Source organism: Anopheles ziemanni, chromosome 3, assembly GCF_943734765.1.
Source record: "Anopheles ziemanni chromosome 3, idAnoZiCoDA_A2_x.2, whole genome shotgun sequence".
In the NCBI taxonomy this organism is placed as follows: domain Eukaryota; kingdom Metazoa; phylum Arthropoda; class Insecta; order Diptera; family Culicidae; genus Anopheles; species Anopheles ziemanni.
The window spans coordinates 5,336,623-5,361,979 of record NC_080706.1 but is presented as its reverse complement, the minus strand read 5'-3'; the positions used below and the strand labels follow the sequence as shown (position 1 = coordinate 5,361,979).

The following is a 25,357-nucleotide window of genomic DNA, read 5'->3' as shown; positions in this document are numbered from 1 at the left end:
CTTTTGGATATTTCAGAAAAAGTAGAAGAGAAAATCGCTCAAAATAGACATAAATCACTAAGGAACACACATGCCATTCATGAGCATCAGGAATCATCAGGTAATCGTTACAGCGGCCCGATGTACTCGGGATTACATTTACGAACAGGAAGAATCGAAGACGAGACTAATACAACAAACCAGAAAACAAACATTATGAAAATAAATTATCTGTGATATCAGCATATATATTGTATGGTTTAAGAATATGTTGTTGATATGAACCGCAGACATCACAAAACCCTCGGTACAGATATTTGATGCACATCAATACAGTTTTCTCTTCGTCTCCGGACTATCAGCATATGGATTTTAGATGTATACTCTCCTACTTTTGGAACGCATTTCTGCACCGATCAATTACAATAGTCCAAGCCGATGAGCGTTTTAGGCTCAGGTTTTATCGTATCAAACTTTGCCTCTTCTGGAATATAATGTAAAAGATTTATAGCCATAAGAACGTAAGTTGAAATAGTAAATAGTTTTACAATCTTTGTACATTTTGGATGAAATAAATGCAATTTGAAATCGATGTCATAACACGAAATGAAATAGATAGAGGTGGTCTCCCCGCCGCAATAACGATTCAGGTAGTATCGTTTCCCTTATTACGAAAACACAAACGGGTTCGTGTGCGAATGATTTGAATTTCGAAATACCATGAAACGATGAAAGCAGGTAAGTATAACGGCCGAGGCAAGTATCCAACGGTCCTATCACGTGCTGTCACCGTACTCCTACTCCGGACCGGAGCTTCCAAGTGACGGAATTTTGCTCTACAGCAGCGCTTTCCAGTGCGCAGGTCCAAGGAAAAGCACCACTCGTCCGCGTCCCCCGTTGGAAAGGTTTATTTGGTTGGATTTTTCTTGGATGTTATCGATTATCTCTCGAGACTCCCCCTAGGGCAGCCCGTGACGAGACGTGCTGTACGTGTACGTGGTGTGCCATCGCTGAAGCTTTCTGAAGGACCGTTCCGTGCCGGACTTCTTCGGAGTGCTTTTTCGCTTCGGAAGCGTAAGAAAAACCATCTCCAACCAGAGCCAGTAAAGGTGGAGATTGAGTTTGGACTTTGCTCGCTGGTGTCGGGGTCCTTCTGCATTCGCATATTGTAAATGAGTAGTGTGAGTTCACCATAGCAGCTTTTCTTCGATTGTGAGTTCGCGAAAGCGTTACACTGCATCAGGTCATCAGCAACACTTGGCCCTACCTTTGCCAAAAGTGACCATCGGCCTATATAGAGCATATCGGAAGAAAGGTTCAAAGGTTCCCTCAAAAAGGCAGTTGTTGGGTGTTGGGAAAAATTGGGATCGTTCGCACCGTTTGACATTGGTATCGGATTGCATGGGTTATGTCACTGCTGTAGTAGGAGTGCGAAGTGCTTCCAGTTGGGGAAGGAACGGTGTATCGGGAAGGAAATCGATGCCCTTGTAAGGGTGGGTGCGTTGTGTAGGTGTGGACCGAATTGGTTCGACGGTATAATCCCTTCCTCGACGTACGGTGGTGTAACACAAACAACGTGAAGAAACATTGCTGACCTGGTAGCTCGCCAAGTTCTGTTTGGGGAAAACCGTATCGATTGAACGTGTAGGAAAAATATTCCTCGAGTGAAGCAGCTCCAGCAAGCAGGAACAAAATGCAACCCTTTTCGAACGATTACGGTGGAGGGTACGGTGGAAATGAGTACGGTCAGCAGCCCGAGCAGGAGATTCCGATGCGCCCGCAGGGTGTTGCCAGACCGATGGTGGACCCGGAAGCCATGGGTGAAGTGGACCCAACACTGTAAGTGCTCCAAGGAGGTCCTCACGTGGACTTGGTTGGATATGCATGGTAAATGAATTCTTCTCTTCAGCTACCCTCAGGCGAAGGAGTCCACACACAAGATCCGGGGTAAATCGGATATCCTCGAGATGCTATTCGGTTCGGTCGATCAGGAGCTGCTGCCGGTGAAAACGTTCTACTTCTTCTTCTACTCGGCCTTCGGGTCGCTGTTCCCACTGATGGGTGTCTACTTCAAGCAGATGGGCATGAACCCGGGTCAGTGCGGTTTACTCATCGGTACCAGACCGTTCGTAGAGTTTCTTTCGGCACCGTTCTGGGGCAGTTATGCCGATCGGTAAGTCAGCTAAATACGGTTTAGGAACGCCAAACGTAACAACCACTTGTCGATCGTATATTCGCAGTTGTAAAAAGGGTAAAATGCTCCTGATAGCATCGCTCGCTGCGTGGATTATCTTTACGCTTCCACTGGGATTCATCCAACCGCCAGCTACCAGCTGCATTGAGCGCAAAAATGCCACTGACTTTGAGCTACGGACTCCCCAAGTGCCCCGGATCCTGAAGCGCTCCATCGACGAGAGTATGCTGGAGGAGATCAGCTTCGGAAAGTACACTACCGACAACGATAATTCATTCACAAGGTACACGAAAACCTAAGCCATCGATGTTGTATAGTAACAATTAGGCGTTTGTAACTAAAACAAATGTATCCTTGTATTTCCCGCAGAGTGGAACGTGCGGCACGACCAGTTGCGGCGGCCGGTGTATCACCGCTCGATGTAAGCTACGCCAACAACTTCAACGAAAAGCTTCACCGAGATTGGGTCTCACCGTTGTTTTCATCGATCGTCTATAGAACTGCCGTAAGTATTTGGAGGATGTTCTTCCCCTACAAGGTCCATCAACTCAACTCATTGATCTTGTTGCAGGATATTCAAAAAGCCTTCTTCTTACTGCTGCTCCTGGTCATCATAGGCGAATTCTTTAGTGCTCCGGCAATAACACTCGCGGACTCGGCCGTCATAACCATCCTGGGCGAAGATGCCGACCGTTACGGCCACCAGCGTATGTTCGGTTCGCTGGGATGGGGCTTGGCCATGTTTTTCGTCGGTATTGCACTGGATCACTCGACGGCGTTCCCCGACCACCCGTGCGGTCCCGAAAAGCAGGAAAAGAACTACACCATCTGTTTCGCCACCTTCTCCGTGCTGATGGGGGCGGCACTGATCTCGGCCACTCAGATTACCTTCAAGTATGACTACTCGGTAAGTCATCGCGTACTCTCATCAATCGTTAGGATAAACATAAGTGGTTTTGTTTTACGAATTCGCCACCAGCAGCAACAGGAACCGGTTCAGGTGGAGAAAGTCCCTCAGGAAATGACGCACGAGGAGCAAATGCAGGCACAGCTCGCACAGCAACTTCAGCTACCATCTCTTGCAGCAAGTGGCACGGGAATGGCCAGTGCAGCTCCACCACCAGCAGCTCTTGGAGCGCAGGTAAGCGGATCGATCTTCACACCTCTGTTGTAGAACACAAATTACAAATCATCAACCGGCCATCTTCCAGACGAAAATGTTTGCACAAACTACACGCGAAATGCCGGAATGGGTAACGGTACTGCGGCAGTTTAAGGATCTCAAGTGCGCCTCGTTCCTGTTCGTAGCCTGGTTCATGGGTTTCGGCATCGGGCTCATCTTTACCTTCCTATTCTGGCACCTGCAGGACTACGGAGGTTCACCTACCCTGTTCGGTGTGGCCTCGGTTATCAACCACATCTCAGAAATCTTTGCCTACTTCTTCAGCTTCCGATTGATCACCCAAATTGGCCACGTTAAGGTAGAAAAGAATTAAATGTTGCAACTTCGAACACGGCACTTATTATATACACTATTTTGGGTGTATTCCTGTGCAGGTACTGTGCCTTGGATTGGTTGGTAACATTCTTCGGTTCCTGTACATCTCTTATCTGAAGAACCCCTGGTGGGTGTTGCCGTTTGAGTTCATGCAAGGTATGTTGCGAATATTAGTGGAATTTCGATCAATTAAAGCTCACCAATTGGTTTGTGTTTCAAGGTATTACGCACGCTGCAGTTTGGGCCGCCTGTTGTTCTTACATTGCGCACAATACACCACAACATCTAAGATCGTCCGCTCAGGGTAAGGCCGTTTTCGGGTGAAGCCAACTTTAGAATGTGTTCAAAACTGTTTTGCATTTCTTACTATCCAGGTGTACTTCAGGGACTTCATCACGGTTTGGGTAGAGGCTGCGGTGCCGTTATTGGTGGAATGTTTGTCACGTACTTTGGCACTACGGCCACCTTCCGGGGATACGGTATTACCTGCATTCTGGTGCTGGCAGCGTTCGTGTTCATCAACTTCTACCGCAAGGACGAAGGCTTCATCTCGGAGATTCCCACCACGGAGGATCCACATCAAGTAAGATCGATGACATCTATTTCGTTTAAGAGAGCGTACACTAACTTTGTGGCGTACTTTTAGGTGGCAGAGGAGACAGCCCACTTGGCCCCGCACGGTGTCCCCAGTAATCCGATACCGCGTGCCCTATCGAGCACCCGGCTGAATGAAATCGGCCAGCAGAATGCCGACAATGGGTACGGTACGTACCAGACTACCGGTGGTGCCCTGGACGTGCCTGGAGGAGCACCCAAAAACCCATTCGGTGCTCCACAGGGTAATGTGTACGGTGGAAATCAGTACTAAAACCTCACAGCACTCAAGCACACACAAACCCAGACAAAAAGAATGTCACCGACAGTGGTATGAAACTTTAAAGCAAACATGTAAACGTTGACTGAATCATATAGGTTGGTACAGGGGACGATGTAGTCGAGTGAGACACACAACAGGATCGATGTCTTGAACAACAGACACTCTAGAATGTAATGGATAACAACTTTAAACTCACTTAAACAAAAAAAAACTATCGAGCAAACAAGACCGTGTACATGAGCTCAAGCATAAGCCATTCAGCCATTCCGGGCCACCGAGCTGTTTGAGGCAGGAGAAGGACTATGTGAACCATTACTAGGTATCCTCGGCTAACGGCGAGCCGATACCATAGCCTTGGTCGTGGTTGTTAGCAGCTAATCCTTAGACGGTAGAGCACGAGCGGCATAGCATTTCACTCGTTTAATAATCCCACCATAGAGACCACCTTCGTCGCGATTCGTCGGTGCTATCGGTGGGTAGCAGCGCCCCATGGACTGGAAACATTCCGGACTTGGGACCGCAAAACAAAAAAAAACTTGTCTTACTTTAAGTTTCCCAAAAACCAAACAAAATGCTCCTGAAACGATCAGCAATCATGACGGTCGCGAACGCGATCTTTCCTCTATTAACTACTACTAGTACTACTAACTTATCGCTATCGCTAGCACTAGTCGTTATGTAAGCGCATCTTGCGCCAAGCAATTGTCGGAACCTCCAGCATACACTCGTCTTTCTCTTCGTTGATGTTTGGAACTATTCATATTATACTAGAGACGGCCACTATTCGATTGTTATGTAGTGGCGCGCGTACGGCGAGAGGCGCCTCAGAAAAGGTACTCAGTACTCTATCATCGCACATCATATACCGATTTCGCTAGTGAATCGACCTTTCGGTGGAACATCTGTTTGACTATCTTTTAAGTGAAACTGGACAAGTATTAACTAGTTAAAGTCGACTAAACGAAACGATAAAACAATTCAAAGTGTGTGTATGTGACTGTTGTGTGTAGAACGTAATGTGCAACGTGCTGCAACACGAGATGGCACGAAGCAGATGGGTTCGTTATAAAAGGATAGCACTACCGACACCCTCTACTATTCGAGTGATTAGTATAGCGTAATCTAGGGATAGCCCTAGCAACTTAACGCAACTCACAAAGGATACGATAGGGTATAGAATAATAATGGGTGTGATTGTACAACTCTCACACTCTCTTTCTCTGTTTGTCTATTGGTGTGTCTGAATGTGTGCTAGAAGAGATTGGTCCATTGTAAATCAGAAGAAAACCTCTAAGGATTGTATTTCTTTTCATATAGCATGGACATTAGTGGCTGCCTTCACTGCTTGAAATCGGTTAACCATCGACGAATGATAGTGAAAGAAACACATTTTCTAAATGATTTGTTATGAGTTTAAAAATAATATTTGGAAACACGTGGAAGCTTTTCAAACGAAACCAAAAGAATCGAAATCTATATGTTCACACAGTATATCAATGGCACAACGAATACTAGGTTTTTTGGCTTTCGATCGGACGACTACGATCGAACGTTGGGTTTTTGTTGGTTGTTTTCGGTTATGTTTGATAAATCGCGTAGCGCTTTGTAGGGTTCGGTAGCCTTTGTTTAACGATTCCCATTTCCATAGGCAATCGGGGTAGCATGCAAACAGACGAAATGCAAACAATCTGATAGAATGATAACAATTTTACACAACAGATATGAACAAAAACAAAAACGTAAACAAAACACGCAAAAGCTTTATTAACTCTAGCGATACATCATTACGCATATCAGTTTCCAACCTTATATTTGAACAGTGTTTTTATTCAGAGAAGTATATTTAAAGCAAAGCATAAACATGTACGAAACGGTGTGCAGAGATTGTTGTAATATGCGGGCGATGTTGAATCACGGAATCAGAAGGACATTGGATAAGTCTATCCAAGACACAGGCGTCTGATATAACAGAGAGTATTTACTAAATATAGCAAAATATATATACACTTCACATTTCACACTGCACTGCTACAGTAAAAACGAGACAAAAGGAAGGCAATCTGGACGTGCACACTCTGGTATACTCTTAGTTGCGACTGTTTGCGTTAACAATTATAGCGGAGAAACTGTATATTTATTTATTTTATTGTTCAGCATTTCAAAAGAGTTCGAAATATGATAGATTTAGTTCGATGTTTAAATTGTTGATAAATTAATTAGTCTTGCTAGTTTTAAAAACCTAATCGAATCGTAATACTATTTTCAAGTTTTAATTCTTTCTATAAAACCATACCAATTCCTAGCGATTTCAGAACATCTGATGTCTCTGATGTATTCGTATCCCACTAGATGTTTGCGATGCCGTAAAACGAAAACCTGAATATACTTAAAAATAAAACAAAATAATTTATGATATTAAAGAAATTACTATATTCACACTGGCACCAAAGTAAAGCCAATGATCAAACAAACATGAACATAACCATTCCACAAAATGATGCCCATGATCGATGTACAGCACCGACTATTGAGGAATAAACGTAAAAATTCTTGCAATGTAAAACGCACTCACACAGAATTATCGTAAGAACTGCACCACAATGAAATTATGCTGTAAAGGAATCCTAACTGCATATGCAATCTCACCATCATGGGCAAATAAAGATAAACTCAAAGAAACATACGATTGTTTTAATGTAACATTTTTCATTATTGTAAGGCAGTTCGGGCTATAAATGATCTGAGAGTTCTATACCTGAATGTAGAGAGAAGAACCTCAGTTGAACGATTTCTTATTTTCGTTCGTCCACGTGTTATTTTTTCAAAGTATCACTCCATGGCGTTTTCAACTTGACACTATAAACGAACTCTTTTGCATGCATCGTAATGATCAAGATTGCTTAAAAACCAGGTTATAGCCAAAAGCCTTCGATTCAGTTTCTCCAAATTTAATTTAAAAAAAACTTTAAACGAAGTTGTGTGTCTTAAAGTGGGGAGTCTAACGCTAAATTAGGCCAAGCCACTATAAAGTTATAAACAAATTAGTCATTTCCGTTATTGTTCAAAATTATGACCAAGGTTTTTGAAGCTTGTTGGTACGTTGTCAGCTTCGTTCTAGTGATGAGAAAACCGAATCTCTACTAGGTATGCGAATCTCCAAATCCGAATCCCAATCAATTGAACATTCCCGAGACGATGTAAACCAATCAATGGTGCTTCAGAAAGCGTTCATCCTAATTTTAAGTAATCAAGTATGAATAAAATCAAATCAGAACCGAATCAAATCGACTCGCAAGCAAATCCAAACTGACTCAAATCCCGAGCGAATCAAATCTGATCTGAATCCGTCAAATGAGATCGAGTCCCGATTGTGCCAACACTAGTTCCTTGATGAGGCAGATGTGTATCTACGTCACATTCAAATATTTATTTCATAAACTAAGAATTTAGGAAGAATCTTCGTTGCATCAAGCTGTTTGTCTTCAAAAGACCTTTCATTTGAGGGGTCTATCGCTCAAATTGGCCGAGGCACTAAAAAGTTATTAGCAAATTAGCTATTTCAGGGACCAAGCTTGTTGATGCCATGATTCTGGGAAGTGTGCGCTGACAGCAAACTTCGCAGATGTGTTCCGGCGATGAGACGCGATTGACGTACAGCTGCGGTGCGTAGAAAAGAAGCGGTGGTTTGTTGTGGGCTGTTCTGTATCCCGTGGTTTGGTGATAATGACGGCGTTTCTGGTAAAATCGCGGATGTTGGTGACGGAAAATCGGAAAACAACAATCAACTGATTGTCTACTGTGTGTCGCATCAGAGCAGGCGGAAAGCAAATGCACCAAAAGTATCGAAGTGGTTTGGCAGAAAAAAAACGATCGAACGGCGCTAGACGTTGACGGTGGTTGTGTGGTTCGACGGGGCCGGTCCTTGGGACGACCACGCGGTTAGAAACGCGAAGTGAAAACGCAGGCAAACTACTGCGACGGAGTGCAGTGTGAAAGAAGTACAAACCTTCGCCTCCTTGGACCGACGGCGGGGAAGCGCGACTGCAGCGCGGGGTTACTGAAGGTTGACGGAGCGCGCCGTGACAGCGCACGACGGACCAGCGCTGGCATAACATTGTGCATGGGTTACGTAGTGATTTCGCCGTGATTCGAAAAGCTTCCAGAACCTATCACCTTTCGACGACGGCCCGTGGCCACTCCGACACATCATCATGGGTGGACTACTGGCGCTCGGGTCCATCATGTCCATGATAACGCTCACACCGTTCTTCGTTTTCCTGTTTTCCATCGTGTTTATGGCATCGATCGGAAAATCGTTCGGTGTGCGGCGGCTGTACGTGAATCTGTTGGTGAAAATCTTCGAGGTAAGTACGGGTGAGAACGCGGGCCATCCACTTTGCGGCATGAATGAACGAAAATCGTCCTAACGACGAGGTCGTCCTGATTGTCTACGTCAGCGCGTGAAAACGCCGCGACCCCGGATCCCTTGCGCATCTTCCTGTTAGTGAGCCGGAGAAGAAAATTGTTGCTCATCGTCCGGAAAACTCCCACACCGGCCAGGATGGCGCTATCCGACGACGATGAGCGCATCGTAAAACAGCAACATCAAGTTGCCCCATCATGTGTGTGGGAGGTTGTCTTGTGTCTCGCGGCAAAATCAATACTCTTCATTCGTCTGCGTCTGGTTTCAGGATGTTCATCTTTTCGCAGAAAACAGATCAAATCGATCCGGTAGGCGAGTGAGTTTCAACCTTTATCCTTGTGTCGCCTGGTGGGCGAATGTTTTGATTTCTTCTTCAATGGCACTCAACGACGATTACATTCCGGGTGCTTACTTTCCTGGGATGTATTACGAATTTCCCAATATTTTCGTAACAAGGAGGCTCATACCAAGAGCAATATCGATTGAAAATGTGACTGCGGTAGGATTCTATTAGAGAATCAATCGTTCCACACGTCCTACCGAATGAAGCGATTACTTGTCATGCATACGGGCTGGACTTTAGCTCGAAAAGGGGTTACCGTGCCGGCGAAACGCTGCCGGATTTATCCAATCGGGAGTGGTGCCTCCATAATCGATAGCGCGCCGTTGTCGTCGCCGACACCATGAACGGTCAGCAAATTTCCGTTTTCTTTATTATGCCACCCCAACCGTCGCGTCAAAGGCAAAGGAAGGGACTTGGCTAGCTGGGGTGTTTTTGTAGAAATACTGCTGAATCATCGACGAACCTTATCAAATTCGCTGCTAAGACGCTTGTTGTTTCATGCGTATTTGACTTCTACCCCTATCCCGGGCCCGTCTAACCCAGGACCTGAAACCGTTGCTTATGTTTTCGGTCGGTAACGTCGTAAGACGTTTGGTACCGCACCAGAAAGGGCAGTTGGGGTCACGGCTCAACTTGCTAATGCGCTCGAAAAACACAGAATTAATGAAAAATCATTTTTGTTCCGTAGGTTGCGGTACAGAATGTCCCGTTAAAATTGCATCAGCGTGTTTGATTACATGCTGCCATGGAAACAACTTCGATTACTTCCTCTCCCGTGTGCGAAGGAACTGATCTAGTTGTCATTGATCCTCCATACCAGCTGTAACCTGTCCACTGCAGCTATGGGAAATACTTCCGCAGGAAGTGATGGATGACCTCCTGGCCCGCATAGGTTACGAGCGTCAGGCGGGTGCTCAATCACATGCGGCACACGAGTGGCACGATGCGGTGCCGTATGCACTATTCACGCCCGATGCCGTGGCTCGGCTCCATTATCTGCTGTTGTGACCGTGAAATTATAATCACCTACCCTTGCCAACCCGTTGGGCTGCAGCGATTTCGCGACCCCAGGTCGCTCAACATGCGGTGGAGTCGAGCGTGTTCCATTACTGTTTGGTGCGTGATGTTCGCCCCGTTCTAACCTTCCATGCTGGAGGAGTTTTGCGCACGGATTCCACCAACACACATGAGCGCATCCTCGCTTGACTATCTACAATGTTTTGTTGTACGTTTTTTTTTTAAGGTACTGACCAGTTGGATGAGCGCTTTGTTTAACCAGCGATGTGAAGCTATTTTTATTTACGCGATCCAATGCGAATGCTGATGAGTACACGGATCGATTCTGATAATGGCCAACAAGAAAATCCCGCCCATTCTGTGACGTCGTCGTCGGGTGTGCGAGCAATAATGTGCAACAACGGGAAGCACTGGGAACGCGCGGGGACGCATCTGACGAGCCCCCAATCGAAAGCCGGTTGCATTTGTTGTCATTTTCCCTTTCTTACACCTCCCTTCGTTGGCGGACGATCGGCGTGTGTTTACATGGCCGGTGCCGGTGAACCAAAAAAGTAGTTCATCCGTCCCGTTGAGCAGACAAATGTCTCGTGGATGTTATTGTGCCGAATGGCGATTCCGAAATTGATGTCAGACGAATGATGCGACAGTAACAAAGCGGTCACGCTTGATTGAATGGACGTGTGCGCCCATCCGTCTCAGCAAAAGGTGCAGTAGTTCTAGGGTAGACGAGTTCAAGAGTCGTTTTGTCTGTCCTCATACTCCCTGCGGAACTCTAACTTAACGCGAATGCATTAATAGTTAAGTGAGCTTGACATCCGTGGACATGCTTGAACCTAGTGTACCCGCGCAACCGATTCGCTATACTTCCACGACATCTTTGGAAACCCTATTTGAGAAGCTCTTTAATGTGGGTACGATAATGACATGATCTTGCTTGCTATTAAACCACCTTCCGCCAAACAGCGCCCTAACACTTGATTTGCCACTTCATCTCCCTGCAATCGTTTTATCTTCCTAGATAGCTTATCGGTGCACATATGCACTTCATTCTTCACAGCGTCCCATTCCCTTCGACTCTATCGGAAGGTTTAATTATTTTCTTGTCGCACCGTATGGTTTGTGTTTCTTTTTCCCCTATTATTAGCACCCCCGCGCGCACTTCATTTGATTTGATCTAGTAGGGCTTCAGGTGTTCGTACGCAAAATCAATGAACACGCAAAACAAATATATTTTATATCTGTTGGCCAACAAACGCTAGCGATAAGATTAGATCTCCCGCTCGCCGGGATCCGCAGCATTTTGTGCTTTCGGTTCGCAAGAGTTATTGCTGATACATTTATCGCCATTTGTTCGACCCCGCGACAATTCCCCCTTCGTGGCATGAGTTTGCTTAATTATTTTCCTTGTTGTATCATTTTTTTTTCTTTCGGCCAAAACATAGAAAAATCGTATCGCAAATGATAAAGATTGCACAACCAAAAATTTCCAGTGAAATGTTATTACGCGGCCCGTAAAATGTGTGACGTCCAAGCTCGTAAGCGTAATGAATGATTTTTGGTTTTGTTTTGCAGGACAATGGGGTAAACCGTACGAAATAAATTCAAATATTGCTTGTCGAAACCACCATACTATTTTCAAATAAGTCTTGCTATGTTATTCAGTTTATAAAAGAGTAAAACATAATTATGCCGGTTAACCCAAAACATGCATCATCAAATTGCTTTACAATTGTTTTTAATCTTTTCATGAAAGCTGTTTTAGTAACGAACAAGGAAATATTAAATTCCATTCCAAGCATACCTCCTAGTTTTGATTTTCTCGTTTCAGAATTTTTCAAATGTAATCAAGTGACTGACATCTTCTTGTGAAAAAATGCTTCAAGCTCGTTTTCATGTTATCAAGTGAAATTCATAGAAGCACAGAACAGATTAAATTACGAAGAAATTACGAGAGAAATGTTGGTATATTTTTATCGCTATCTTTCTTCCAAGCAAATGAAAGTGTACAATGCAAATGTCACTTAAAGATTTTGAAATAAGTGTATTTTTTGTATTAGTAAATCCATTACATGTTCTGCAGCATCCCTGTTCTTTAGATAAGGATTTTCCAAACCCCCGGAGGCATTTGTTCAACAAATGCTTGCTTCATTTTTTGTATACGCCAATTTGTCCTCTTTTAGAGATTCTATCCTGGGGAATTTGCGCACCCTACGGACGGCTCGGCACACGGCACTCGCGGGGCCAGTGTTTGATGGTTTCCATGCTCCGGTCTCAGTTTGCTTACCAATTACTTTATTTATTTGCTCTATTACGATCCCCGGTGCGGAAGCCATGTCGTCGTTGTCGACGGCGATGTCATCGGTTTAAAGGCAACGGCGAGGGCAGAAGATTGGGAGTGGGGGGAAGTTGGATGCACTGGAACAACAGAACGGACACCCTTAGAACCACCGGGGAACGATAGGAATTCTCTAACACCTTCGCACCAACGAGCGGCGGGGTGAGCACGTGGGTGCAAGGGCATCGGATGGCGTGATTCCTTTTGCACACAAACAAACACATGCAGACCTCGCGGTATAGATGTGGCCCCCTAGGAAACACAGCTGATCCGATGTAAATAGAGAATCGTTGTCTTGGCGGGAGAGAGAGAGGGGGGGGGGGGGGGGGACACTATGTTACGGAATAGTTGCAGCAGTAAGACGGTTGCGGTTGGCAATCAGAGGCAATTTTCCTCACTTCCCCGCACGTATCGGGAGAAAAAGTAACCGATAGTGGCGATGTGAATAAACCTTTGGAATTGTGTGTGTTTATTTACGCGCAGTATGCAGTTGATAAGCATAACACGTGCTGGCACATGTTTCAGAAAAACAGATAATAAAAGTGAAGAGCAATAATGTTGGAATACATCTATAACTGATCTTTCTTCGCCAAAACTTATTTAAGCAATATTCAGAGGTAGGTAACCTTGAAAAAAACCACCATGCAAATGCGCTGTTACCAAATTTGCATCCCGTGCCAAGGGTAGCGCCACGGTGGACTGACGAAAACGTTAATTCTCTATGGTTTAGTGTGAGATGAGCGAAGATGTTGGCCTTTTCGGTTGACCTCCAGCAGGAACAATCCGCTTAGCCAATCTTGTCTCTCTAGATCGATGATGATCACGCCGATGATGGGGATGCTTACGTCACTCTGTTTATGTTTTTTTTTTCTGCGCCCTTGTCTCATGCGTACACCGTGACGCAAGCATGAAGCGTTAATGTTTTCGGACGTAATGACAGAGAATTTGCTTTTTAGGCTATCTTCATACAGTAAGGATGGTTTAATTCTCTACGTAAATCAGACGGAAACAGTGTTTTTTTGGTATAGAAAATAGATTTTGTATTAACTTTGAATGAAGCCAGAGTCTACAAACCGAGGATAATTGATTTAATTACATTAACGATTAGCATGGCTCCTGGATATAAGAATTTTTTCATGCACTCCAATTTTGGTATCACTAATTACCCTGTTCATTGCATTTCATTTTAGTTCGGGCGACAAAATATCGAATCGGTGCGGCAACAACAGTACGCCAACATAACGAAATCGGTCGCGGAAGTAGAACAAGCCCGGGCCGCAAGCGAATCCGGCAACCAAACGACAGAAAGTAACGACATCGGTGATGGCAGTGAAACGAAGGTGAACGGAAGCATCCCCAACGGGAACAGCACGACCGGCGGCCAACACCGGCTGTCGAACGGTGGCGACGCGTCATACATCGTGAACGGCGGTAACACGGTCATTAGCCGGGCGGAGTCGCTGATTCTGTCGCCGGAAGTGATCGACGATACGCGCAGCAAAAGCACGGAACCGCACGAGGAAGACGGCGGCACGGTGGGAGAGGAGGGCACGGACGGTGAAGACGGAGCGGGGACGGACGGTGGATCGGAAGGCGGTGAGCATGAGGCGGCCGGTTTCAAGTTGGCCAACTGCCTCGACTACGTCAAGTCCGGCATGGAGGCGATCATCGAGGACGAGGTGACCAGCCGGTTTCTGGCGGAGGAGTTGAAAAATTGGAACCTGCTGACGAGAACGAACCGACACTACGAGTTCATCAGCTGGCGGCTGACGGTGATCTGGATGATCGGCTTCCTCATACGCTACTTCATCCTGATGCCGATGCGTGTACTCATCTGCTTCATCGGGGTAAGTTTGAACGTGGCCGAGTGCTCCCGGAGGCTGTTACGGTGCCTCGCGCAGACGAGGACGAATGAAAGAACCGAATTGGCATTGACTTTCGTACACTAATTGGCTTACACTTTCCCCTGGGATGGTCTTGGTCTTCTTCCGTCGGGATGGCACGGTCCTCAAAAAAAAAAAACAAGGTGGTCTACTGCGTGATTGGCTTTGCTTTCGTCGGCATGATCCCGACCTACCGACTGCGCCGTGCGATGAACGATGTGGTGTTCAAGCACACCTTCCGCATGATCACGCGCTCGATCTCCGGCGTTGTCCGGTTCCACCATCCGGAGTACAAGCCGAAAAACTGCGGATTCTGCGTCGCGAACCACACGACCCCGATCGACATTGCGATCCTGTCGACCGACTGTACCTACTCGCTGGTGAGCAAATTGTGTGTGTGTATGTATCGGTACCGGTTTCTGCACCTGGAAAACGCTGGGGGAGAAACGCAAGGTTCTCCCGTCGTGGAATTGTTTTTGTTGTCGGGCGCATCCTTCCATCGTACGAGCCATCTGTACATATAAAAAAAACCTTCATTCGAGAATGTGTCGGACTGTGATTGTGCCCCCATTGTTGTTGTAGGGAAATCAATCCTCATAGGGAAAGATTTGACTGGTACTTGCACGTTGCAGCAATGATCCATCCATAAAATCGACCCCTCATAAATTGTATGTCGCGTCACGTATCGCGGTTGAAAGTTCGATCCATCATTATCGCTAATCCCAAACGTCCTTCATTTTCTTATCTCCCGCACGCACGTTCGTGGTTACTTCTTAAAAGCCATATGCTACCGAAACATTTGATTTGTTTCGTTGGGAATTCATTACGGGCACAGCGAACTAACTGGTTCATAAGCATTCCTATTTTACTCATATTTGGATACTCCTACTTATTGTGTTAAGAAGGCTGAAAAGATGAAGTTGCAGCTGAAATCAAATAGCACATATTGATGTATGCCGAAAATTTTTTCGTCAGGTCCTAGAATTTCTCAATGAGCATATTATGGTACACCCACATCTTGAAAGTTCTTATAATTCCTCAAGCAAAGTTCACGGATATTCCATCAGGCTGTGTATCAGCGACCCGCGCGACAACATTTCATTGTAAAGTACTTAAGATAAACTTATCGGAGCCCAACGTTAAATTTTTTTTGTTGTCCCTTCCCTTTGTACCATTTTGTTTCACTGTCAATCCCTTTCCCCGCTTGATAAAGCGAACAGATTGTCGGCGAAATTAATCTCCTAACCGCCACCTTGTCTAATTAGCGACGGCGCAGCGAAGCGTCGCTGGCTGGTCGGGGCGAGGGAAGAAGGTATGCAGAAGGCAAAGTTCAACTAAACGATAACAACAACAACCCCGATGATAGAAGTGTTGCCGACTGCTGTTACGATGCAATCGCAACCCACCAACCCTCGCGCTCGGTGCCGATGCTCTCAGTCTCGAGTGCATTGATGTTGACAAGACACGGGGTAGCGATGGCATGAAACACCTTCAGGGTGGTTGTGTCCCGCGCTTTGAGTGAATCTTGGTTAAACACTAACCGCCGTTAAACATTATGACGTCAGGTGGACAAAGTCTACTACATCGAACCCTGGGGGGAGGGAAGGGCAATTAACTGATCCGGCTAGAGAGGAGGGGCAGTTTCGTTGACAAAGGTTCGTCGTATGCGCAGACGAACAGCTGATGGCAACATAAGTCATCATAAAAGCTTTAATAGGGCTATCTTAAAGAAGTTTTGTTCATCGTTTGTTTGGTACAACTCTGAGGACGATAATCGATACAGTATCTCTAATTTTCTGTTGATAATTCAATCGCAATATAGCATCAGACAATGTTTTGTTGCGTTTTAACGTATGTCGTAAAAATGAACATTTCCTCGCAAAACACAAGACTAAGGTAATGCGCAGTTTTTGCCTCACCAGCAGATTGAAATGCTGTGTGAGTTCCTCCAACTATCCCTGTTCCCTCTGAAACAAAGAACCATGCATCTCAAGACGCACGTGATTTACCCTCTCAAGGATTAAAAGAAGAAAGTAAAGTTTTGCAAACGACGTCCACATGAGCTACGCGCAAAAAGCTATTCCACTCCCTCGAAGACCATACCATCTTAAGGCCAAAACATAAACCTTCGACCTCTCTTGTACATACTCTCGAAGTTACGAAATTCACCACCGGACCACTTCGGGTTTCATAATTGTAAATATAATTTCAACCAACTCATCCGACACTCACGCTGCGACATCCTTCGCCATCCGATTTTCTCTCTTTCTTTCCCTCACCGCCACACGATGCCATCCCCTTCGTCACATCCGTCCACAACCCCCTCGGTCAGGTCATGTGGTTAACGTTCTGCACCGCCGTGGTAGGCTGCATACCGGAGGGTTCCTTCAAGCGTACCATGGTCCGGAGCGTGCTGATTCAGTGTTTCGGCTTTCTGTCGAGTGCATTATCATCCGTGGTCAATTATCATAACATAGAAAATCGCCCATTGAATGGCATCTGCGTCGCCAACCATACCAGTCCGATCGATGTGTTAATGTTAATGTGTGACAATTGTTACTCGCTGGTAAGTAGATGAAGCGACACGCGACCGGAACGGTGGATCCCGTTCCGCCCCATGCCGATGCCACACATCCGCTGTGGCGCTGTCGTTATCGTCTGATCACGGTGTGAATGTTTCTTACTAACTTGACTCTGGTACATTTCTCATCTTCCTGCGGCGTGAAGATTGGACAGCGACATGGCGGATTTCTGGGAGTGCTCCAGCGAGCGCTGGCCCGAGCATCACCGCACATATGGTTCGAGCGAGCCGAAGCGAAGGATCGTTTGTTTGTGGCGAAAAGGTGAGACTACCCTGGGGGAGTAGCGAGGGCAATGGAAACTTGGTTTAACCTAGTGACACTTTTTCCCCAGGCTTAAGGAGCACGTGTCGGATCCAGTCAATCCACCGATCCTTATCTTCCCGGAGGGAACCTGCATTAACAATACCTCCGTGATGCAGTTCAAGAAGGGTAGCTTCGAGGTAGGCGGTGTCATCTATCCAGTGGCCATCAAGTGAGTGAGAACGGCACATAGCGGCAGCAGACGATTCAGATCATGATCGTTTCATTTCCTTCCTTTTACTTTTTTAGGTACGATCCACGCTTTGGTGATGCCTTCTGGAACAGTTCACGGTACTCGATGATGCAGTACCTCTTCCTAATGATGACGTCGTGGGCGATCGTCTGTGATGTCTGGTATCTGCCACCGATGTACCGCGGCGAGGGCGAGTCGGCGATCGACTTCGCCAACCGGGTGAAGAGCGTCATCGCCAAGCAGGGCGGTCTGGTCGATCTCGTCTGGGATGGGCAGCTGAAGCGCATGAAGCCAAAGAAGGAGTGGAAGGAAAAGCAGCAGGAAAAGTTCAGCAAGCTGCTGAAGGGCGAATGACAGGCGGCCTAGCGGTCGTCGCCGTGCCGGCACCACCGAGCGTCCTCGGCAACAACCGCCGGACCGAAGGCGATCGAGCCGGGAACGATCACGGCAGAGAATCAAACGGAGGCAGCCCCACAGTAACCAACGACAAAAGAAAAAACTCGACGAACTCATGCATCCTCCAAGGAACCATCGAACAGCATACAAACCCCCCCATTTATCCACAACGGTCAACACCGATCAAATGCCAATCGACAGTGCTCTTATACCTTTCGCTTCGACGTTTAGTGTATTTTGTTCGTGAACTAAAATTGTTCTATCCCTTCTTTGCATTTATGTTGTTAACAGAACACGTTTTGTACTGTTTCCATCTTCCGCCCGATTCGGTTTGCTCTGTTTAGGAATAGTATAAAACATCCGGATATACTTACGGTTTATAGAACCGAACCTCGTGCGCTAACAAAATGTGTTTGTTTTGGTTTTTCGTATACGATTTGCATTAACACATCTTCTATCGCTTGATTGATATTCTTTTACACTTTTTTGTCAAATCTTTTCCAAATTTCTGGTTCTGGCAAAGTTGTGTTACTTGTGATTAAACGTTTTCGCTTATGATAAAGAATTCCCAAAACGGTTTGCATTACTAACCCTTACATTTTTCTTGTATATTCCTCCCAATGGGAAGGTTCCATTTGTTAGTATGGCGCTTTAAACTATCGTCGTTCATGTTTCTTGTTATTTACATCATTCTTTTTCGAGTCTGCTAGCTCATGGCCTCTGAAGCCATCTATAAATGTTGTATACCTTTTAAAGCAAACTTGTAACAATGGGCAAACCAGCTTTATCTTGGAAAAGATAGAATCGCTAGGGCAGCTACTACCATAAATGAGTATATCCACAGTATCGTTGGTATCGTATCGTTAACGCTACCTTAAAAGCATTGCGTTGCATTGAAAAAGGAAAAGAAGGGGAAGGGATAGTGAAGGTACGGTAGGGTAAGTCGTTTATCGTGTATCATAAGACTGAAAGAAAAAAAAAAGAATAGTATGGTGATGCAGGCAGGACGCGTGATAGGAATGGCTAACGCAGACAAACAATCTGTTAGCGCATTGTACATATTGAGAGAAAGACGATTTTCTTCGACGAATGGTCCAAACAGCAGCGATTAGCGGTGGAATGTTTGAGCATATTTATACGGAACCATATGGCGCAAGTAGGTGAGTGATCAATGATATGTGCGTATGTCAATCACGGGAAGCATATAAAAAGGAAACGTTGGCAGGGACAGTGAGATTACTTAAGATCGACCAAAACCAAGTGTACGAGCCGTAGGAGGAAACAACCAAGAAACCGATACTCGAGTAACACGAGTTACACGAAATTATTGTTACTAATCAAATATGCAGTCCTTAAAGAAAACAAAACAAGCATATGATACCAATCATAAGACCATTCATTAGGTCTAACCAAAATAGATGCTATTTGAACACTACTTCTTAGGCTTGAATCTTTTACGGTTGGCACGGGATGTGATGGACCGATCGGGCATCGTGTTTGATCACTCTCGATCCTCTTTAGGAGTTTGGTTGAGTTGACCGTGAAACATTGAAAAGGTATATACTAATGTGTTGTGGTTTGTTTGGTTGTGCGTTTGTTGCAAAATTAGGAAGTAATTCATAAAAAAAACCACCGGTTAGAAAGACATAATCTAAATCCTTCCCTTCTGTGCACGGTCGCATTGAGTTTTATCGTTTCGTTCTCAAGAAGCTTCCTTATTCTTGGTGGTAGTAAAATCCCTCTGGTGCCAACCCTGTCGCAAGTAGGAAAAAGGACAGAAGTAAAAGACCCGGATTGGATTGCTAGCGATGTGATCTTACAAACGCAATGGCTTCGTCCGGTACGTGTGTTTAATGCAGTTCAATAACGCAATTGTTTCCAACGTAAGGCAAAGGTGTAAAGATTTCCACATGTCCTTTGTAACCAGTACCGAATGAGGGTGCTTCGTATTCACTATGAGTAGTCGAAAACCTCGCACCACACCATAGATTTCTTGGGAATATAGTAGACTTCCGAAAGAATACAACGTACCAAAAACAAGCCCCGACGTATGCACTAATCACAGTCCGAGACCTCACTGGCAAACCATGAACGGAGTGATGCGAATGACGACTTTTAATTTAAAACGTAAGTGAAAGCACACAACTCCGATATGTTTAACAAATATGCATAAACGTATATTGTACAGCATCGATTGTAGTGTAGAGGAAGCTAAAGAAGTGCGCAACTGTCTATAGAACACATTATTATTTAGGTTCTAGGATTCTAGCGAGCAAGGAACTGCACACCGTTAAGTAAGTACGTTGCACGTTTTCCGATCGCGTCTGACGATTTGGTAAAAATAACGATTTATTTCAACGGTTGAAAAGGAAAAGTTGATGCGGAATATCTGGTTTTGGTTCCGCGGTAGCGATCGGCGACGGGGCAAAGTATATAATGATAATGAATCACTAGACGGCTTGGTGGTACACAATTTTCGGGAGTTGGGAAACAAGGTGAACATGCTAATACCTAATACCTGTCAGTCAATGATATTTATGGTAAAGTAAGGATATAAATAGTAGCGTAGATTTCCTATTTGCGGATTGAGTGTTCGGAGAAAAAGGGTGCTCGAGTGGTTTGAGAAGCGAAACTGTGAACGTGAATAAATAATAAATGGGATTCTTTTTTCCGTTTTGTTAAACCAGTGGTTTCCGTGAAACGCTTTGTGTTAATGTTACATACCTTAGTGCATATTCCTTTTAAGTTTCAGCATATTTAAGATTGCAAACTACTGAAGATTGAACACTGGTTGCTAGCACGTGACATAAAAAGCTTAAAAGGAACTATACCGTACAAATGGCCAACACTACAGTAAGTAAAAAGAGTCAGATGTTTCTACTCATGAACATGTTGTGGGAAATGGCTCAAAAGAAAGGCTTCTTTTAATTACACTATTTTCATTTTTGTTCATTTTTTTCAATTTGTACTGTTTTTATTCTTTATTTCAGAAGGAAAGTTTAACGTAGGCCAAAGCCTGTTTATAAACAGGTTAAGCTCGGTGAAGCATCATGCAAAAAGCTCATGCCAGCGAATAAGCTTTTCAAGCATGCAAGCATCTCAAAAATATTATTGTTCTAAATCGATGGCATAAATAGGTAAGAAAATATTTTCCCTTCAATGGTTTTTGTGTCAAAAATAAACTTTCAGTTTACTTTGATGTGTATCCATAAAGGGATCCAGGAAAGGGAAACCCAGGAAATCAGACTGCTTTGATCGAGGACCACGATGTCGGTGAGTAGACTATACAGAGGCGCATAACGCAGAAGCTTTACATTGGAGCGATGAGTGCAGCGTTTAATTTTTGTATTTCAACTTAACATTTCAAATGCAAGGTTTATTTTGATACATTAGACATTATTACAACAAGGTGCAGTGTGTAACATAGTATTAAATTTCTGAATGAAACTTAACCTTATGTCTTTTAGCTGTATCTTCATGTTCATGCTTTATTGGCCAATGGTAAAATGTACACGTTTTAGCGAGAGTAAAACGAAGACAAGAAAATGAGTCACATAAATCATTTAACGACCACACCGTTGCCTTTTAATTTGGCGGCCAAACAAGCTTCAAAGCCAGTTTTTACTGAGCCGAGGTGAATTTGTGCGCGGAACAAGTTTTCCGTTGACTTTTTCGGGGAGGCCGGATCGCCGGTACGTCATGTACCTACAACCAGTGCAAACACCGCCGCACCGGTCTGACGCACCGGTTACAAAACCTATCACATGCCAGCGTCTACTGACATTTTAAAAACACGGACAGTATGGGGACAACAAAAGAAGGGAACGCGAGCGACAACGTCCCGGGGGTTGTTGCGGTTTGGGGATGAGGGGTGTGTCGGGAACCCCAGCCCACTTCCCGGTAACGAGGACCCCATCGCCAACGGCACCCGGGATTGACGTCTTTTCGGAGCCGTCGCCTTCAGCGAGGGAAGATTGGGGTTTTCCTGTCCCTGAGCGGACCAGTTCGGCCAGCAGTGCCCTCGGGGGGGCCACCGACTGGAAATTGGTGTGGTGATGCCTACGTTTTGGTCACGCATCACGTGACAAAACGCGTCGCCACCTTTTAGGCCATCGCATGAAAGCACGGCCGTGCACACACTGCAGTGTTCTTTCTTTGTGTTCCTCTGACCTTCCCGGAGAGCTTCAACGGTAAACCTGAACCGCCCACTGCAACCCCGGTAACATCTGCCAAGAGCCTTCTCGCGAAGTAACGACTGGTTTTTGCAGCCCAATTGCCGGTTGTGGCAATTGCAGTTGTGCAAGCTGTAAGAGCGTCACCGTGGATCATCGAGAAGCTGTCCGGTCGCTTCTGCGCGCGCGTCGTAATCCGACAACCCTTCCGAAAAGCCGATCCGACCGATCGGTACTACGCAACCGAGATAACGAGCGATTCGCAGCTGAAATCAAGCCTCAATGCGACTTTAATACCATATTTATGACGGTTTCTTCATTTCCGGTACAATAGACGGCGAAGGACGACATTGTTTATTGTTGGTTAATAATCTTTAATGTTATTTTGGTGTCTATTCTTTGTTGAGCTTCTTCCGATATCTTAAATTGAAATTTTACCATTGCGGTAGGTGTTTTGGTAAACCTAAATGAACGTCAAGACAAGAATTGTTTTAAATGCCATCAAATAACGGCAATCGACCAATTCCACGTGCAACCGACCGGAATGACGTCTTTCGCTGAAGAAAACTTGTCACCTTCCAGTGTAAGTTTGTTGTGCGAACAAACGTTGCACAGGTTTCCGGCATCTGGCATGGTGGCCTAGACAGGGAAAAGGTGGGAAACTTTTCTCTCGCTCGTATGGGTTTTCATTATCACACCCCGCCCCACTACCGTAAGGTCATACATTGAGCGCCATAGGGAAATGTTCAACGTTTCTACGTCATGTTTGCCCTTGCCGAACCAAGCCGTACATGGTTCCGACAAGAAGTTTTCCCTTACAATGCGTTACACACATTCAATTGTAATCAAAGGTTGTTCCTCAGTAGTTCGAAGTTGTTTGGTTTGGCAATTATTTATTTTTTTTCCTTCCGTTAGAAGAACACGCCGAAGGCACAAACCAAATCTGCCGGTTAATATTAGAAAACTCCCGTTCAAATATTTTCTAGGGCAGTAAAGGAAGGATCGTTTAAATCTTGGATACGGTATTTAAACCCGCTCATGAAACGATCGTAAACACCCCGGGACGGGGGAAAACCCGGCTAATCATCAGTGCCATTCTATGCAAAATTTTCTCATTCGCAAAACCCATTGTTGCGCTGGGGGCTTCTTCGGTTCCGCCAAGCGAAATCCACGACACTGTCACGGTTGGGTTGGGTCCGGATTTTGCTTTCGCGGCCCCAATGAATGTTTTCAGTTTCCCAGTCTTATTTTTTTTATCTGTTTTGTTTTTCACCAGAAGACAACCCCTTTCCCACATCCCAGCCGATCTGGCCGAAAGGAGTTGGATAAAATGGTGTGCCTTTCTGGGGCCGAACGTGCGGACGTAGTTTTTCGTTGCGTGTTGATTTTTTCTCCACTACTTGAACGTTTCTCTTTGTTTTGCCCACCATTCCGCCACCATTCTCACTATTGTACCATTTGGAGGTGGTTGGAGAATACGAAGATAAATCATTAATTATGGTAAATAGACAGATTGTGCCAAAAAACCATCCGCGAGGGAAAGACACCGGTCCGGAAAGTGCAAGGCACAGCATGAACATTTTAATCGCCAACTTTCTAACGTCGGATACATTTTTTTATACATTTGTAGTTAAACCACAGAAAAATCCCTATTTCATCAAAAGTTATAACACGTGACCGCCGTAAGAATGTCATAGAATGTTCAATCGAGGTTCGATCCTTAGCCAAAAATCCTTAAACAAAAAAGCAATTAATCAGAAACGTAAAACGATATGTTGTGTTAAGGCATTAATTTATACGACCAGTGGTGCTATATTTGTAGGCCGATTATAAACCAATGCCACCTCCTTTCAGATGTTTGATCTGCAATTTCCATCACTATCCAAATGCAATCATCTCTACCCACCCCACGATCTGGCAGGAACATTACCCTTTATACCATAAACTGATTACCTTTTGCATCTTACTTTTAAGATTCCCGGCACGCACCTTTTTTACCGCACCAGCCTCAAGGGGATTGATTAACAGTCCAATTAAAAGCACTGTGGAAATTTGATATTCGTTTTTGCATGCCGTTCGTCGTCCAATGTCAAAACTGGCACGGTTCATCAAAGCACCGCCCTAACCTCGATTCGTAGATCTTCATAGATTAGAAGATCCGATCCAGCGCCAGCAGTTTGATCAGTCCTTCGGTCAACACCCTCGCAGCTCCCCTTGCTTCGCCTCCATTTCCCACTGGTGGGGGCTGTTTCCATCGGTTGCAACGTTGGCTTTCGTATCGTTGAACGTTCCGTGGCTATCATTTCAACCTTCGTGCTAGCTCATTGATTTAGCGAGCGGTTTGGAAAATCTCCCACGAGTTCCACCAGTGCCGGCAGCACGTTTCCGGTATGGGTTGATATTGAAAACTAAAAAAAAAAAATCGAAAAGCGATGACTACCGTTTCCCAGGAACTTGATCGGCACGAAATTACAGAAATAAAGCTGCCTCAAATGGAACACACATGCCGAATAGAATGCAACCATCGAATAATTGTCGGAACTTTAAACTTTAAACTCGTCATTATTGACGCGGAAGAAGCCAGGTTTAATCATGCTCCAGTTTTTGTTATTTGTTATTTGCCCGGACGTGATGCAGCGGAGATATTTTATGATTCATTCTTGTTTTTGACGCAGGCAGGGCTAGGTTTGAATTGCTTGGCCAAACAAAGGCTTCGTTACGCATCATCGAAAGATCGAGTGGCAAGGACGTAACACGGAGCAAGGTTTATACCCTCCCAAAAGATCGACTAGCAGCGGGTTGAGGGAGGTGTTGAAACCATAGCATTCATACCTGCTACATTTTTATGACCAATTAAGACCAGGTCCGACCGGCGAATGTGGCTGCGACGAAGACTTCCTCCTGTCGCGGGCACGGCACTAAGGCAAGTTCGAACGACCAATCGATTTCCAGACCGCAGGCGGCTAATCAAGAAATTAGCGCTGGACAGAAGCAAAAAACTCCAACACCGCAGACGGACGTTGGTTGGGCCCGTGGTATTTGTGCCAGGGTGGCGCGCCCGCCAATGCAACCGATACGACACACGCACGCGCACGACGGCTCCAAAAGCCCAATGTCCCATGCAGCGACATTCGATCGCGATCGACCACGAATGCGCCGACGAGC

The 25,357-nt window shown here is 45.3% G+C and overlaps 2 protein-coding genes across 2 annotated transcripts; both read left to right on the top strand.

Moving 5' to 3' along the window:
- Window positions 1-1,672: 1,672 nt before the first annotated feature.
- LOC131289511 (major facilitator superfamily domain-containing protein 6) lies at window positions 1,673-4,539 on the top strand. Its single transcript, XM_058318787.1, has 11 exons — window positions 1,673-1,818; window positions 1,889-2,152; window positions 2,220-2,456; window positions 2,543-2,678; window positions 2,745-3,080; window positions 3,153-3,314; window positions 3,385-3,654; window positions 3,731-3,827; window positions 3,892-3,975; window positions 4,046-4,254; window positions 4,318-4,539. The coding sequence occupies exons 1-11, from the start codon at window positions 1,673-1,675 to the stop codon at window positions 4,537-4,539; spliced, it is 2,163 nt and encodes a 720-aa protein (XP_058174770.1).
- Window positions 4,540-8,194: 3,655 nt separating this feature from the next.
- LOC131289817 (glycerol-3-phosphate acyltransferase 3) lies at window positions 8,195-18,234 on the top strand. Its single transcript, XM_058319150.1, has 7 exons — window positions 8,195-8,912; window positions 13,857-14,513; window positions 14,693-14,929; window positions 16,882-17,115; window positions 17,277-17,392; window positions 17,463-17,603; window positions 17,681-18,234. Exons 1-7 carry the CDS (start codon window positions 8,760-8,762, stop codon window positions 17,976-17,978), a joined length of 1,836 nt encoding a protein of 611 aa, XP_058175133.1. The 5' UTR covers window positions 8,195-8,759; the 3' UTR covers window positions 17,979-18,234.
- The last annotated feature ends 7,123 nt before the right edge of the window (window positions 18,235-25,357 follow it).

Coding starts and splice junctions, on each gene's coding strand:
- LOC131289511 (XM_058318787.1), top strand. CDS start 1,673: ATGCAACCCTTTTCGAACGATTACGGTGGAGGGTACGGTGGAAATGAG. Junction 1,819..1,888: donor GGTGAAGTGGACCCAACACT/GTAAGTGCTCCA, acceptor TCTTCTCTTCAG/CTACCCTCAGGCGAAGGAGT. Junction 3,315..3,384: donor CAGCAGCTCTTGGAGCGCAG/GTAAGCGGATCG, acceptor GCCATCTTCCAG/ACGAAAATGTTTGCACAAAC.
- LOC131289817 (XM_058319150.1), top strand. CDS start 8,760: ATGGGTGGACTACTGGCGCTCGGGTCCATCATGTCCATGATAACGCTC. Junction 8,913..13,856: donor TGTTGGTGAAAATCTTCGAG/GTAAGTACGGGT, acceptor ATTTCATTTTAG/TTCGGGCGACAAAATATCGA. Junction 14,514..14,692: donor TACTCATCTGCTTCATCGGG/GTAAGTTTGAAC, acceptor AAAAAAAACAAG/GTGGTCTACTGCGTGATTGG.